Here is a 17,284-nt window from a genome sequence, read left to right as displayed (position 1 = left end):
CTCTTATCCAGTTATGACCCGCAACTTTCCGGATGTCGTCCACCCAGCCAGCCAACGGATGTCAAGCGCTTCTTAAATTTGTAAGCCGATACCATTCTGTTAAAATAATAGTCCACCTGCCATCGCTTTGCCTAGCAACATGGGCCCCACTCCCAACTCCATTTTAGTTTCGTTTTATGACGAAACCCACGTCTTACATCTTCGCCTGCCCGGAAGGTTGGCATTCATTAATTCAAGTCCGTTTTATACGTACTACTCCTTCTGTACTGTACCAAAAAGACTACGAATTAAAAATAAAGTAACCAACAAAACGATTTCTAGTTTATTAGTTTACATTGCACATCTTTGAGCACTGGCGGGCAAGTCAAAGGGTGGCCAAATAAGCAAAAGGCATTTCAAAATGAGTTTGATACAGCTGCCGACGATCGCGTTTGGCACAAAGTTCTTCTTTAATTTCATCACTAAGGTCATCATAAAGAAAGAGATGGTTGTAGATTCATGATCACTTAGAAAAGGAATCCTTTGATGGCAGCCAACATTGATCAAAAAAGGTTTTGTGTAGAGATGGGTGAATATTCGGTAAATATTCGGTATTCGGCATATTCGGCAAGTTTTTCAATGTTCGTATTCGGCCGAATAACTCGGTAGCGTTGCCGAATATTTACCGAATAAACAAAGTAAATAACTAATGAAGATTTTACGTATTCTATTGGATACGAAGCTCCTATTTTAGTAGCTTTCTAAGGTACTACTAAAAGAGATAATTATAATTACCAATGCGTCAAATAATAAATACAATTGTTTTGTAAAAAGTTAAGAAACCGTAGTTTCAGAGTTGAAAAGAGTACCTACACAGTTGTTTTAACTAAGTTTTAGTTATTCACAAAATCATAAGAACATAATATAGTTGTAGTAACACAATATATGTATTGACCATTATCAATCATTTAATAATATTACATAGTTTTAATCTTAACATCCGCCTTCAAAATATGGCGTAACCGAATATTCGGCCGAATGTTCGGTTCGGTAAGAGCTGTACCGAATGGTCGGCCGAATATTCGTATTCGGCAAAATCCGTATTCGGCCCATCTCTAGTTTGTGCCAACTATTTGGGTATACTCAAAAGTGTTTTTTTCCTATCCCGTGTTCACTTATATATGTTATTTAACTCATATTTTATGTAAAAGTGTACGTAGTACACCTGTATTGATCAAATTATCAAAAATAAAGACAAATAAATGATTTTTATATAAGAAATATGAAATCAACGTCACGCCGAATTCACGCCGAAAATACGCCGCCGCCGCCGATTTTTTGACAAACGCCGCCGCCGATCATTTTTTGATCGGCGCACACGTCTAAGTCCCAGCTACATACCCAGTTTGTTTATAACGGGATACCGGGAATGAAATTTTGCTCAAAATAAGTGTATGAGGTAACCAGGTCTTGACAATAGCCGTGGGTAACCTATTTGTCAAAAATAATGCTTATTTTGATAATGCACTTTATTCGTCAATTCATACAAATGTACGAGTTCGTAGGGAGACAGCCAAAGATAACTAAATGTTATCAAGTGGTCGAGTGTAGCGTATTGTCTTAGCGACAGCCGCAGCCGCAGCTGGAGCCGCAGCCGCAGCTGGAGCCGCAGCCGCAGCCAGAGCTGCCCTGCACGCTGGTGATGGCCACGTTCCCGCAGGTGCCGCAGCTGTAGTCCACGCAGCCAGAACCTTGAGTGTCGTACTGGCCAGAGAACTCCACGGCGCTCAGGAAGGGCAGTTCTCCGTAGACGTCCAAGTCTCCATCCAGGCTGAGGTCGGAGGAGACGAAGATGCCGGAGGGGGAGATGGGGCCGACGCTGGTGACGACGAAGTCGCCGCCACTGGTGGGGATGTTGATGGAGTTACCGTAGACGGCGTTAGAGCTTCCAGAGCCGCCGCATGAGCAGCCACAGCCGGAGCCGCCGTATCTGCCGGAGCGGCCGGACCCGCAGCAACCGCTCCTCTGACCGGCGATGGCCTGCAACAAAATTAATCATAAATGAATTATTAACAATAATAAACTTACTATACCAATAATTAATTTCCATAAATGCAATCAAATCTAAATTAAAGCTTTAAACGGTATCTAATTATTGGAAATTTAAAGTTTCAGACAATAGCACATTGATGAAATAAATATGATCAAACTTATATATTTTAGGGTGATAAAAAAAACTGAATTAGAATATTAAGAAGGATGAAATGGCGACAGGTCACGGGACTAATTTGAGACGCGCAGATGCCTTTTCTATTGAAGGGTACAATTTATAAATCCAACACCAGTCCAGCCGGCGTATCATGGTTCCAATTTTATCACATCCACGTGGATAAGACATCTGTCACTCTCAAACTGACATACTTGCTAGAACGTGACGGATGCTTTATCCACATAGATAAATGATAAAATTGCAAGCGTAATTGGCAGGCTGTCGTCCTGTATTGTATGAAGAAGTGACGGAAGAAAACTGATTGCATGTAGTGAATACGAGAATGTTAAAATGGATTGGTGGTGTGACAAGAGTGGATTTGATAAAAAAATAGTTTTTAAGTGGACTCCTGGAAATTGCACCAATAGTAGAGAAAGTAAGAGCGAATCGCCTAGAAAGGTTTGGGCATGTAAAGCGAATAGATGTAAGTCATATCACGAATAAAGGAAGGAAGTAACGGGAGAGGAAAAGGTTATTTGATTAGGTGACGGATGATAGAGATGTATGGAAGTGGAAGACATGCTGTGCCTACCCTAAGTAACTGGGATATAGACAAGCGAACGAACGGTATTTAGGGTTGAAAGTATAAGTTTTATGTTTAGTATGATTTTCAGAAATCACCTCTTTCGAAAACAATTGGAAGAAATTATGTTATAAAGAAAAATTATGACCGAATAATAAAAGTTATCTTGGTACTCACCTGAACGAGGACAGCAAGAGCGAAGATGACCACAACTTTGGACGCCATTTCAACTTGTTCTTAGTGGGAGTATTCACTAGAATGATTATTCGAATTACGAACCTGGTTTTTAAATGCTTCCTTATCACTCATTTGCCTTTGATTTTATGTTTTTACAAAGGAACAATTAATACAATATTCGATTAAACACGTGTGCAGCATTATCAGGAGCCATTGTCCCTGAAGTTCTAATAGAAAAAAAAACATGATATTATATCCATGTGTTCGTTTTATCAGTGTTTTCTAACATTCCTTTGTAATATTTCCATATAAAAGCTGGACAAGCTACATGAGCACCTACAGTTTCAAGTAAGCTTGAAAGCTAAGCAACAGCGCCATGTCTCCCTACACCGTGCTCATCCTCTGCCTGCAGCTGTGCCTCATCCAGGTAAATATCATAATTCAGTTTCAAATTTTCATTAATTGCTTGTTTTATAAATTGACTTAAAATATTTTCTTATAAAATTTTCGTCGCCATTTTGGAAAGCCTCAAGGATGTGTTTATACGATGAGGAAGTATGATCGGCCTAACATCCACTTCGACGGGTTTAAAGGGGTATTTTGTAATGTCTTGCTTACCAAAGCCGTTGCTAGATAATCACTTTTGAGTGATTAATAATATCGATATGTTTTCGAAGACGCAACTTCTTCAAGAATTATTTATTTTAAGATATAAAGGGCATATTTTCTTCTCAACTGTACCTTCATAAAACCAAAATCTGGTAGTGAGAATTGAAGTTTAAATTCAAATGGACCTTCGCGTTAACGGAACAGGTGTCATACATGTTTAATTAAGAACGGGTTACCCTTATCCTTTTGTTCAAGTGTTATCCCTAAAGGGTAAACCCTAACAGTAATGCTTAGTCAAATTAATGGGAAAGGACTTCAAAGAGTTAGCCATCGTTACGGCTATTCGAGATACGGCAGAGTAATTAAAAGCTTTTATTTCATGAAAAAGTACTTCGGTTCAATTAGGTAATGACAGTTCTATGAACAGTATTATTAAATGATTAAATTTCACCTAAAGACAGTAAATATTCTACTACTTGATGCTTTAAATTGCAAACGGGACTGAATCGCAAATAACTATATTTTACGTGTACCTATCCTCCGACATTTCGAGAACGGCATTGATGCAATGGTCTCGAAATTCTCTACTCCGAGACCACGGGGACTATCGGATAATATGAATATACGAATAAATTAGAGTACAATTCAACCGAAACTATTTATTTTCAGTCCGTGTTAAGCCAGAACTACGGCTGTTGCGGCTCCAGCTCCGGTTCTTACGGCATCAGCTCCGGCTCTTACGGCGGCGGCTGCGGCTCGTACGGCGGGCAGGGCTGCGGGCAGGTGGGCGTGAACGGCCCCATCCAAGCGTGCGGCACCACCTGCGTCGACGGCTGCGTGCCCGTGCTCGGATCCGTCTGCTTCGGCGGCTGCGCGCCCGCCTGCGGCTCCGTCTCCATCTGCGGACAGTGCTGCGGATGCGGATGCAACTAAACTCTTCACTCGCAACAAATATCTCATCTATTCATTGGAAACCAAGTCACGAAAAATTTATCAGTCATGAAATAAACAACAAATTATGATAAAGTTTTTATTCTTCATAACACTAAAACCTAGTAGGATAACCAGGTAGAAATTTTTTAAAATTTGTCTTTTAAGTTTAGTAAAATTGAATCCAGTTGGTGGTTTCAACGTTCTCCTGCAACGGCGTTGAGCATCATGTAATAGGAGAATGTTGTCTTCAAGACCTGAAAGCAAATAAAATGTCTATCGAATTCGTTTAACTTTACAGCGTCCAGAGTTAATCGGTGTATGAATATTTGTGCCATTATCTGTTGTCGGTGGCGCTTACGGCGTTATGAGCGATGTTCGTGTACAAACACGACGCCGCGGAACGTAAGCGCCATCGACAATAAGGTCCTTTACCCAGATAACGTCACATAAACTCTTGTCCATCTAACAGTCACCTTCTGTGTCCATCATTAGATTAGGTCGTGATAATGATAATATTGCTTTGTAAATGCAGTATAATTTGACTTGAATTATTAAACTTGGAAAATTTTGCAATACCTACACAAGAGCTTGTGCCTTGTGTGGTGGTAAAAAGCGCTGGTGGCCTAGCGGTAAGAGCGTGCGAATTTCAATCCGGAGGTCGCTGGTTCGAACCCCGGCTCGTACCAATGAGTTTTTCGGGACTTATGTGCGAAATGTCATTTGATATTTGGCAGTCGCTTTTCGGTGAAGCAAAACATCGCAGTTGCTTTCGTAAAACTATTGTCGTCGCCAAATCTTGGGGTTAGTTGTCAAAGCGGACCCCAGGCTCCCATGAGTGGTGGCAAATGCCGGGATAACGCAAGGAGGATGATGATGACCTACATAAGAGCTTGTGAAAGCATACCGCGGCCATAGTCTGTAGACCCACGGGCACCATCTTGGCGGCCTTGAGCGCGATGGGAGTCTGCGCGCGCTGCAGCAGCAGCAGCACCATCTTGCGGTTCCCGGCGTCCATGCACTCCCACGGCGTGCCGTACACGGCGTCCGTCAGCTCCTCGCTCTGCCGACAAGTTACACCACGGACTGACCGCGAGCACTGCGCGGGGCGGATTATGCGACGTTCTTGCCGATGTCACTTCTTCCTATTCCCAGTTCTGGACAATCTGCATTCTACGCAATTAGTATTTCACCTCATTCGCTATTGTGCACATTTATTACTTGTGAACAGTGACGATTCTTCATGTTCGCAATTCTGCACATTCCGAATTGCCGATGCGGCGTCAGGCCCCGTAGCCGAATGGCATTTCTCCGACGCCAAACGAAAGCGATACGCCGCTGGCTCTGTCGCGCCAATACGCAAGCGCGATAGAGATAGATATCTACTAGCGCTTCGTTTCGTGAGCGTTTCGGGAGCGATTGTGCCATTCGGCTAGCCACCCAGGTATTGCAATAAAGTTGGCCCGACGCTACGCTCGCGAGACTAGATGTGAGGGACCCTTAGTGTCTGCATATGTGCCATTATCTGGGTCGTATGTGCCATTACCTTATTGTCGATGGCGCTTACGGCATTATGAGCGATATTCGTGAACAAACACGACACCGTGGGACGTAAGCGCCGTGGACAATAAGGTCCTTTACTCAGTTAACTTCACATATTACCACCTAATCCAGCCCAGCGTCGGCCATTTTATTGCTATAAGTTTTTTTTAACACTAACTTTCCTTAAACTCTCAAGGCTACTTTTTATGTACTTATGTAATATAAAAGACTGTAAGGATTTGATAATCATTTTCCGATCATTTCAAAAATTGCCGACGGGCCGAACTATGTAATAAAACTATAAGACGACCGGTCTGGCGCTGTCGGTAGTGACCCTGCCTGCTGCGCCGCGAATCGAATCCCGGTAAGGGCATTTATTTATGTGATGAGCACAAATATTTGTTCCTGAGTCATGGATGTTATTTATGTATACAAGTATTTGTATATTATATATATCGTTGTCTGAGTACCCACAACACAAGCCTTCTTGAGCTTACCGTGGGCCTCAGTCAATCTGTGTATTAAGAGTGTCCTATAAATTAAACGTCGATACAAACTCTACATTATACCAAAGTTTCATCCTTGAGAAAATGAGGAAGACCTGGCTTCTTTGGGCTCGAAGTCCATAGCAAAACTATGTTCCCAAGTCATAATCATATAATAAACTAATGTAATATATACATATATCTGCCAAACACAGCAAGAATTTTACCTTAGTACGTATCATTTCGAAAAGTATAGAGACTTGAATCAACTGTTGGTGCACCGCGAGAGTTATGGGTCCGTATGTAGCCAGCGCTTCTGCCGTCAGCACAGAAGCTTCGAGCAAGCTCGTGCAGGTGAGGAGTTGCATCATCATGTAAAACACAAACAATTCTTCGCTAAACGCCTCGGAGCACTTGTCTACAAAGCTGTAATGGAAAATATACAGGTAATTATTATATTGTACTTGTCACTTTTAGGTATATATTGTATATTAACGAAGTCTGGAAGAAATCTAGGGTAATTCTGATTATTATCTGTATGGTAGGTCGGGTAGTTCGGCTGTTTGGTAGCTGGCCGAAGACCATAAGAAATGAGGATTTGTGGAGTATGTGCCAACAACCTCCGATTGGCCAGGAAGTGGTTCTGCGGAAATGGATATGGATCGGTCATGCCTTTCGAAGAGGAGCTACCAATAGCGCCAGGAGCGCGTTTGAGTGGCGGCCTCAAGGAGGAAAGCGAGCCCGCAAACGTTATGTGGCACATTTCTGGAGAGTTCTATCCAGACAGATCTGCTTTGATCTGACCTTAAACCTAAGATACCAGGAACCTATTACGTGTAAAGTAACATTTTGTTGAAACTTACTTTATGACTAGTTTGTGGTGTTCGATGATTTCCTTTAAAATCTCTCGGACTCTCATATTCTCTTCTGGAGAATACATGCCTTCCTTCGGCATTATGTTCAGCAAATTGTGTTTCAAAATTCTGAGATGGCCCCAAATTTGAAAGACAATAAGGGAGATCAGAAGGTCAAAGGCGACGAAGCCGGTTGCTGTGTTGTAGCAAGTAGGGATATTGAAGGCAAATAGAATCCAATAGCCCTTTATGGTGGTGTAGACGTCTTCGGTGAAGCAGTGGAAGTAGACGGCGTGCTCGAACGTGCGGTTGGCGGGACGCTCCGGACCAAGCATCCCGGAGCTGTAGTTGTTGTACCACGGCATGAAGTTAAACAGCATCATGGAACTAACTATCTGTGAAGCCATGTACAGTGTGAATATCACTGATATGTTATGGATCTGAGTATGTATCTGGAAAAAATACCAAAACAACTGAAAACAGTTTTATGCATGTTTATCTTGTCGCTATTCACGACTTGTTGGTGATTTTTGAGGGAAAATAGAATCAATGCTATGGATAAAGTGAACACGTACGTTTATACTTGAGTCCGTTTACGTAAATCATTTCCCTTAGTCTGCAGGATAAAACTATAGTTATAAATTTATAACAATAGAAGGAAAAATATTAAAAACAAAAAAAGTTTCCTGAAACTATATTTTCAATACGAAATGTTTGAACTCTTTAACTAGATGTGGAAATTACAAACCTTCGAAGCATACTGTGTTCGATTCCTGAAGTAAAACAGGTGGAATTCCATTAAGTAGTCCTTTATTATTGTTCGATATTTAGTTGTCCAGATCATTAATAACCTTTGCTGAAATTATGATGGACAACAGTGAACAATCTGTCTCATTTTCTTGAAGGTACCATAATTTTATTTTATGCAAATATTCTTTAAAATATATTCTTAAACACTTACCAGAAATAAGAATTCTAAAAATATACATAAAAGCACGTGTCCAACATCGAAGAAAGAAATCGTGTCTCTCTTATACCAGATGTATGTGGCGCCCAAACTCGGTAACGCTATAGCAACAAGTACCAACAGCACATTGTACATGGACAGTATAGTATCCAGCCTGCCCCGCCCGAACTGCTTATGCGGCCAGGAGCCAACGGAACTCAAAAAGAAACGCAGTATGCCGATGTACTTAAAATCCAGGGGAGAATTTGCATCACTGAAAACAAACCTTATGCTTGAGATCATTGTAAATATAAGTACCCAATGAATGAGTGTTTATTGCTATTCTTTTATTATGGACATAATTAAAGATATAGTCAATATCGGTATATGGAAAGTATTAGCGTTTAGCGCGTTTATAGGCTTCCTATATGTGTATGTTTTACATCAATCGTAGCGTCCACGACCTTAACTGTATTTAATTGGTGATTGGAAAGTGCCGATTGAAAATCTAAACAATCGATATCCATAAAATTATTCATAAATTAATCGACGATTTAAAAATTTATACGTCAGCTTTGAGGTCCAGTAGAGTTACTAAAATAAACAGTATTATAACAAATATACTACTATTTTTTTTTTATTAGCCTACTGTAGTGTCCCACTGCTGGGAAAAGGCCTCCCCTCGCTTCTTCCACTCAACCCTGTCATGTGCGTAATTTTGCCAGCTTGGATAAAATGCGTTCAAGTTGTCCCGCCATCTCTTTTTCGGTCTGCCTGAACCCCGGCCTGCTTCACGGTGTTCCGTGGGTCCTACTCGGTAACCATTTTGGCCCACCGTTCAGGGTGCATGCGGCAGACATGTCCAGCCCAGTTCCACTTAAGCGTAGCGGTCTTGACACCTACATCTGCAACTCGAGTTCTGGAGCGCAGATACTACTAATATATAGAAAAAAAATTTAAACTAATCTCGGCAAGCCCCGGCATTGTTCCATATCTGGCCCAACTGTTCCAAATATGCCGGCTGCGTTGCATAAAATACCCGTTTTAATTTAATTGGTCTTACCTGTCATCAAATCGTCTTTTCAGAGCCTGGTAACCGTCCATTAGTAACGTCATATCGCACTAAAACATCAAATTTGTAATTATCTATAATATCACAAGTTAATAGTTATTTGTTATACAAGGGGGCAAAGTTGTTTTTTAACGCCGAGTGTGAAATTGAAAAACGAGCAAGGGAAAGGATTCCTTTCTGTCTTGTTGTTATTATGTGCATTTTGTCTTGTGTAGTGTAGTGGAACTGCTGATGATGGTCAGAACGGAACTCCTCAAATCTGAACAGCACACATATAGTGACTTTGGTATTTTTATAAGAACAGCATGTACTTACGTCCAGAACAGTGACATTTGGTGCAGTGGAACTGCTGATGAAGAGTGAGCCGCCCTGGTTAGAGTTCCTTTCTGATAATCATTCTCATCTGTAAGTACTTCAGAATCATCCAGATTTCAAAATTGGTTCAAAAATGACGGAGATATCGAATAACAAACATTAAAAAATATACAGACGAATTGATAACATAATCCAACATTTGAAAGTATTTATCGCCAGAACTCCAAAGGAAGGCGGTTTTTTTTTCTTAAATTTTTTTTTGTAGAATATAAGTCCTACCAAATTTTGCTATGGCATGATTCTTAGATACTTTGTATAAACAAAACAACGATAGCAAAAAGGATATTAAATACAGTCCCAGAGGCACCGTTAGGTACGACGACGAGCGAAGCGAGGAGGAGTATTAGGTATCTTGCATCCCCAACACACATGACTCGCTATCAAAACAGAAATAGGAAAAAGATGGACAACTTTATACCGCCTAAATATTATGCAAACAAAAATCTACGGAAGTACTCTTAATTTAGAAGATTATTTTGCTCATGAACATCATGCCAGCATAAGATTCGATATTTTAAAATCTGCGGAACGATTTATGCCAAAGCATATTCTGAGTAAGATTTTCCTGACAAAAAAATAAATCTTTCAGAGTGATGTTAAGACTGCGTAAGGCCGGCCTTAGATTCGATAGAGTTCATAGAGTAAACGTCATGAAAAGTTAAATTCATTGTATAGAGACGAAGTTGCCAGCACCCCCAAACACCTAATTTCTTACCCATAAGTATAATATTTTGTCGACCATTATATTTTTTCATTAAAATGAAAGCTCAGGTGAAGAGTGCCGATGTATAAATTTTAAATGTACTTTTTATGTTAATTTGCTATATGTATAAATATATTAAAAGAAATGTATATTATATATTAATAGACAGCCGTTTTCCTATTAAATTGTATCTCTTAAATTGTTTCCAATATAATAATTCAGTTGCGAAATAAATAGTTGGTACTCGCGTCTGGATAAACCGTAGCCGTAATGACATTAAAATTATACCTCATATTTAAATAATTTGAGGCCACATTTTAGTCGCCAAACTATTATTTTTGATACCCATTTCTATGGTTATTTAGTCGCCCGGTTAAATACGTGCCGTTGTTATTTTTACTAAATAAATTTGTCTGATGACAAAATATAATTATTCTTTATTCTTTATTTATTTTCTTTTATTTATTTATTCCTTAAATTAACATAAACAGACTTACTAAACTTGTCAATCGTACAGGAGGGTATAGTTATAATAAGTAGTTTAGCGTAGAAGGCAAAACAATCCTTCCAGTTTTGAGCACGAGTCTCAAGCGTTTGCTTTTTTCACATTACGCAGACGTGATTGATAAATTATGCTATGCCAATTATTTGTAGCCTATTACATAATTAGCAATCCGCTGACGTTTAGTAATAATAGGAGTGTTGGAAAAAAGTAACATTGAAAGGTTCGTTAAAGAGAATTTTTTCTTGAAACATGGCTAAAAACACTCCCGACTAATTCAGCTTTCAAACAAAAAACTAAATCAATATCGGTTTATCCGTTCGGGAGCTACGATGCCACATACAAACACAAACAGACAAACAGACAGACAGACACGTCAAACTTATAACACCTTTTCTGGAGTATGTTTTTTTTAAAGTACGAAATCTCAAAATTTGCAAAGCAGTTAATACTTTTATACGGTTTTTTTAGTCTTAATGTTAACTATTAAACGAATTTAATTAAATAACTTTAATTTCTGGTCTTTTAATAAAAGTAACATTTATGAAATCTATACATATACTCTGTCAAACAAGTCTGTCAGTAAATAAGAACTAAGAAAACTATAGGTATCCTTTTCTCTAGCACCCTAAAGAAAAGGATGCATATAGTTTTCTTTGTTCGTATTTACTGACAAACTTGTTTGACAGAGTTTAGTTGGTAGTTATCACTATTTACTGTTGGCAACACCACTGCCTCTCCACGCTGCACGCCGCATCGGGGATTGCTCAATATACGTCTGTAATACTGAATGTTAATTGAGTTAAAATGTAGGTACGTTATTGTTATTGAAACACGTTACAACTTACGAAAAACCGTTATTGTCGAATTATTTGTTCACCTGAAAAAAAAAAACATTTGTTTTTTTCTATTTGCTACCCTATTGCTACCCACAGTCGACTTTTACGAAACCCACGGAAAGGAAGGGAATGGTGAATTTTTTATCCCGTCACTGCACGCGACCGCAGAAACAAATCACTGGCCGATATGTCGATGTCTGTTCACTGTTGTCTAGCTTTACTCGGCACCATCACCAATTGATTAATTGATTATGACTAGATTTTCTGTAATTGAGCCTTGGCAATGACTTAATGCGATAATTGTTAGGGAAATCAATCAGCAGAGGCAGTACCTAATGCTTGTCGTGTCGCATTTCAACGTTCCGTAGTCATATAAAATCTGGACATTTGTGTACTTTTTTTGTGCGCGAGGGTTCAGTTAATACATACATTCTGTACGCCTGTATTCCATAAAGGGATAGGCAGAGCACATGAACTACTAAGTTTCAGTGCCACTCTTGGCAAAAAAGGGGTTTAAAGAAATTCAAATTGTGACATTTCACTGACAGGTTGCCAGCCTCTCACCTACAAAAACTAAAACGGTGACATTTCCTCCCGCGGACGCTCCGGCTGTGGAATGAGCTCCCTGCCGAGGTATTTCCGATGAACTACAGTATCGGGTTCTTCAAAAAAGTTGTGTACAAGTTTCTAATGTGACACCCCTTGAGTTGCAGGCGTCCATAGGCGGATCTTATACCTGTTTGCCTCCGACGTGGTATGAAAACAAAAAAGTGACTAGACATGAGATCTGATCAAATTTTTTAATCTTAACAAGAGTAGCACAGCGATCATAATACCTCTAAAATACATATTAGAATATGGATTCTCTTCATCTTCAACCTACTGTTTTCCCGGTCTAGCGCCAGGATCTGCTTTCCTGATCAATCTTCTCCATTTCGCCCGGACTTCGTCATCCTCAGTAGGCCTAAGAGGCGCTAGTATAGCTAGCGTCTCTTAGGCCTACTGGGGCACCGTGACCTAGGGCCTTGGACAGTAATGAGGCATCTGTTTCCGACGTAGTCTACCGGCCTGCGGCGTATATGGCCATACCATTGGAGGTAATTTTCCTGCTCCTTATCCTCTACTAAAATACATAGGTATTGTAAATTAAAAATTCTAAATTAGCCAATAAGTTTTATTCAATTTGCTCAAGTGTTCCATTGTACGTACACAGGTCAAGTTCCGCAGCTAGACATTCAAACACGACATGAAGATGTGAAGTTGTAAACTTCAATTGTCTTAGCGACAGCCACAGCCGCAGCTGGAGCCGCAGCCGCAGCTGGAGCCGCAGCCGCAGCCGGAGCTGCCCTGCACGCTGGTGATGGCCACGTTCCCGCAGGTGCCGCAGCTGTAGTCCACGCAGCCAGAACCTTGAGTGTCGTATTCGCCAGAGAACTGTACGGCGCTCAGGTACGGCAGTTCTCCGTAGACGTCCAAGTCTCCTCTCAGGTCCAGGTCGGAGGAGACGGAGATGCCGGAGGGGGAGATGGGGCCGACGCTGGTGACGACGAAGTCGCCGCCGCTGGTGGGGATGTTGATGGAGTTACCGTAGACGGCATTAGAGCTTCCAGAGCTGCCGCATGAGCAGCCACAACCGGAGCCGCCGTATCTGCCGGAGCGGCCGGACCCGCAGCAACCGCTCCTCTGTCCGGAGATGGACTAAACACAAAATAACTTTAAGCCATCGCGGGTTGATCAAATTTTATTGCGTTGTATTGAACGCACGAATATATTATTTAGTTTTAGTTCATTCATCATTATTTAGGTAATGAGAATGATCCTGTAGCAACTATTATCGTATATTTTTTGCTAAAATAAAATATCAATAAAAACCAGAAGAGGACAAAACTGTTAGATAAAATTATAATTTGTTAACATGGGTAAAAAATTTAAAAGTATTTACCTGAACCAGAATGGCGAAAGCGCAGAGGATCACAACCTTGGACACCATTTTGACTTGTTCGTAGTGTATCTTCTCACTAGAATGATTCGTCGCTCTGCAGACTTGTTTATAAATGAAATTTTATCACTATTCTAAAGTTCCTCTGATTATAAACAATAGACTAATTAAATACAATACAACAATTAAGTCAACAGCTTCTGATTAATCACGTTTTAATTCACTATCAGCTTGTACCTTATTGTTTTAGAAAATATACAATTGAATCGGCTTCCTACTGATTGTTTGCAGGTGTTGGAATTATCAATGTGTTCAAAATTCCATTGAACCCGCTTCAGTATAAAAGCTGGACCAGGTGTATAAGTACCTACAGTTTCAAGTAAGTTTGAAAGCTAAGCAACAGCGCCATGTCTCCCTACACCGTGCTCGTCCTCTGCCTGCAGCTCTGCCTGATCCAGGTAAAAATTTTGTCCAGTTTAAATATCACTTGTAATATTCTTAGTAAATTGTTAATAACTTCATCATAACATTGTAGCGTTCGCTTGACGGATTTTTATGTGCTTTTTCGAAAACTAACAAATGCTTATATTTTTCCGTGGTAACCATGACTATATTCAAAATATTTATATATGTATAACCTTGTCAAATGAAGTAGAATATGGGAAACTAGGGAAAATAATCCCTGTAATTTTGGTACAATCAATACAATCATTGTGTCGATGTAAACATTACCAAGTCGTTTTTAACGTTCCTTTGAAACATTGCTTGTATTATCTAATATTCGTAATTATGAAGGAACATCATCCTGTCTCCTTTGACTATTTTGAGATATTGAAGTTCACACTGACTCTACTAAGTAAGTAAGTAAGTAGTAAGTACTCTACTGGCAGACTTACCTTCTTAGAAGTGATATTCCACAGCATGCTTTTCTAGCGTTCCCATCTGTAGCAAGTGGATACATTTATTTATTTATGTATATGTGTATTTTATTCATATATATGTATTATACTAATATATATTTATGTAGGTTTACTTATTGTATTTGTGTATGTTTATTTTATAATAGTAGGTATCGATTGGATTTAATCGTTAAAATCTCATACTGGCTTTATAATCTTGTGCACCAAACTATCTCTGTTTTGCCCAATGGTTGACTGGTAGAGAATGCCTTTCTATTTGCTACCCTATTGCTACCCACAGTCGACTTTTACGAAACCCACGGAAAGGAAGGGAATGGTGAATTTTTTATCCCGTCACTGCACGCGACCGCAGAAACAAATCACTGGCCGATATGTCGATGTCTGTTCACTGTTGTCTAGCTTTACTCGGCACCATCACCAATTGATTAATTGATTATGACTAGATTTTCTGTAATTGAGCCTTGGCAATGACTTAATGCGATAATTGTTAGGGAAATCAATCAGCAGAGGCAGTACCTAATGCTTGTCGTGTCGCATTTCAACGTTCCGTAGTCATATAAAATCTGGACATTTGTGTACTTTTTTTGTGCGCGAGGGTTCAGTTAATACATACATTCTGTACGCCTGTATTCCATAAAGGGATAGGCAGAGCACATGAACTACTAAGTTTCAGTGCCACTCTTGGCAAAAAAGGGGTTTAAAGAAATTCAAATTGTGACATTTCACTGACAGGTTGCCAGCCTCTCACCTACAAAAACTAAAACGGTGACATTTCCTCCCGCGGACGCTCCGGCTGTGGAATGAGCTCCCTGCCGAGGTATTTCCGATGAACTACAGTATCGGGTTCTTCAAAAAAGTTGTGTACAAGTTTCTAATGTGACACCCCTTGAGTTGCAGGCGTCCATAGGCGGATCTTATACCTGTTTGCCTCCGACGTGGTATGAAAACAAAAAAGTGACTAGACATGAGATCTGATCCAGGTAAAAATTTTGTCCAGTTTAAATATCACTTGTAATATTCTTAGTAAATTGTTAATAACTTCATCATAACATTGTAGCGTTCGCTTGACGGATTTTTATGTGCTTTTTCGAAAACTAACAAATGCTTATATTTTTCCGTGGTAACCATGACTATATTCAAAATATTTATATATGTATAACCTTGTCAAATGAAGTAGAATATGGGAAACTAGGGAAAATAATCCCTGTAATTTTGGTACAATCAATACAATCATTGTGTCGATGTAAACATTACCAAGTCGTTTTTAACGTTCCTTTGAAACATTGCTTGTATTATCTAATATTCGTAATTATGAAGGAACATCATCCTGTCTCCTTTGACTATTTTGAGATATTGAAGTTCACACTGACTCTACTAAGTAAGTAAGTAAGTAGTAAGTACTCTACTGGCAGACTTACCTTCTTAGAAGTGATATTCCACAGCATGCTTTTCTAGCGTTCCCATCTGTAGCAAGTGGATACATTTATTTATTTATGTATATGTGTATTTTATTCATATATATGTATTATACTAATATATATTTATGTAGGTTTACTTATTGTATTTGTGTATGTTTATTTTATAATAGTAGGTATCGATTGGATTTAATCGTTAAAATCTCATACTGGCTTTATAATCTTGTGCACCAAACTATCTCTGTTTTGCCCAATGGTTGACTGGTAGAGAATGCCTTAATGCGTTATGTCCGCCATTTGTACTTTTTATTGATAACTTGTGCAATAAAGTTGAAATAAATAAATAAATAAATATATCAAATAAATTAGGGTATAGATTTTTAACAAGTTAAATCTTTTACAGTCCGTGCTGAGCCAGGGCTGCTGCGGCTCCAGAGGCTACAGCTCCAGCAGCGGCTGCGGCTGCGGCTCGTACGGCGGGCAGGGCTGCGGGCAGGTGGGCGTGACCGGCCCCATCCAAGCGTGCGGCACCACCTGCGTTCAGGGATGCGTGCCCGTGCTCGGATCCGTCTGCTTCGACGGCTGCGCGCCCGCCTGCGGCTGCGTCTCCATCTGCGGAGAGTGCTGCGGATGCGGATGCAACTAATCTCTTCACTCGCAACAATTAGTATCGATTCATTCGAACTTGTGTCTTGTAATAAAGCAATCACCTAAAAAAATTGTGTAATTTTTGAACTGAAAAACCTTCTTGAATTTTCTTAACATTCTAACAATACCCACAATTTTTATAATATCGCATAGTTACTTGCTACTTATAGAGAAAACTGGAAATTTATTTCAGGACCGAGAGGGTACTTAATTACTTCCTGTAGTACTACAATCCTTTGTGGATCTCGGCCTTCTGTTCAAAGAGTTTGCCACTTGGTTTGATCCTTTGCTTCTTTCTTTCAATCTGTGTTCTTTTCTATTTTCCTGAAATCTTCTGTCACGCAAATTTTTCTCTGTTCTTTTTTTTTATTGATAATGGAAAACAAACAGCGAAAATAACACATATAAAAGAAATACAATTTAGATATAGATAGGCCGAAAACAGTTTCCACTACTGAATTTAAACAATTATGGTTTAACTTACAATGTGGTTTTTTGTAAGGAATTCCACTTAGTTACTACTAAGTCACCCTCAAATGTGCGTTCTTAGTGACTCG

General features: G+C 39.7%; 5 protein-coding genes across 5 annotated transcripts; 2 read left to right on the top strand and 3 right to left on the bottom strand.

The window, feature by feature from the left end:
- Nucleotides 1-1,493: 1,493 nt before the first annotated feature.
- LOC125238840 (chorion class high-cysteine HCB protein 12-like) lies at nt 1,494-3,072 on the bottom strand. The gene is made up of 2 exons (XM_048146296.1): nt 2,949-3,072; nt 1,494-2,019 (listed from the first exon to the last, which is right to left on the bottom strand). The coding sequence occupies exons 1-2, from the start codon at nt 2,994-2,996 to the stop codon at nt 1,600-1,602; spliced, it is 468 nt and encodes a 155-aa protein (XP_048002253.1). The 5' UTR covers nt 2,997-3,072; the 3' UTR covers nt 1,494-1,599.
- A 252-nt stretch (nt 3,073-3,324) lies between these two features.
- Nucleotides 3,325-4,583, top strand: LOC125238991 (chorion class high-cysteine HCA protein 12-like). The gene is made up of 2 exons (XM_048146492.1): nt 3,325-3,375; nt 4,191-4,583. Exons 1-2 carry the CDS (start codon nt 3,325-3,327, stop codon nt 4,488-4,490), a joined length of 351 nt encoding a protein of 116 aa, XP_048002449.1. The 3' UTR covers nt 4,491-4,583.
- A 101-nt stretch (nt 4,584-4,684) lies between these two features.
- Nucleotides 4,685-9,430, bottom strand: LOC125238837. Its single transcript, XM_048146293.1, has 7 exons — nt 9,378-9,430; nt 8,330-8,588; nt 8,117-8,224; nt 7,378-7,820; nt 6,742-6,940; nt 5,395-5,550; nt 4,685-4,744 (listed from the first exon to the last, which is right to left on the bottom strand). Exons 1-7 carry the CDS (start codon nt 9,428-9,430, stop codon nt 4,685-4,687), a joined length of 1,278 nt encoding a protein of 425 aa, XP_048002250.1.
- A 3,535-nt stretch (nt 9,431-12,965) lies between these two features.
- On the bottom strand, nt 12,966-13,841 carry LOC125238839 (chorion class high-cysteine HCB protein 12-like). Its single transcript, XM_048146295.1, has 2 exons — nt 13,748-13,841; nt 12,966-13,503 (listed from the first exon to the last, which is right to left on the bottom strand). Exons 1-2 carry the CDS (start codon nt 13,793-13,795, stop codon nt 13,084-13,086), a joined length of 468 nt encoding a protein of 155 aa, XP_048002252.1. The 5' UTR covers nt 13,796-13,841; the 3' UTR covers nt 12,966-13,083.
- Nucleotides 13,842-14,106: 265 nt separating this feature from the next.
- LOC125238841 (chorion class high-cysteine HCA protein 12-like) lies at nt 14,107-16,807 on the top strand. The gene is made up of 2 exons (XM_048146297.1): nt 14,107-14,202; nt 16,483-16,807. Exons 1-2 carry the CDS (start codon nt 14,152-14,154, stop codon nt 16,723-16,725), a joined length of 294 nt encoding a protein of 97 aa, XP_048002254.1. The 5' UTR covers nt 14,107-14,151; the 3' UTR covers nt 16,726-16,807.
- Nucleotides 16,808-17,284: the final 477 nt, after the last annotated feature.

Source organism: Leguminivora glycinivorella, chromosome 24 (assembly GCF_023078275.1).
Source record: "Leguminivora glycinivorella isolate SPB_JAAS2020 chromosome 24, LegGlyc_1.1, whole genome shotgun sequence".
Classification (NCBI taxonomy): domain Eukaryota; kingdom Metazoa; phylum Arthropoda; class Insecta; order Lepidoptera; family Tortricidae; genus Leguminivora; species Leguminivora glycinivorella.
The sequence above is the reverse complement of the archived record's forward strand: the minus strand, read 5'-3'. Positions and strand labels throughout refer to the sequence as shown.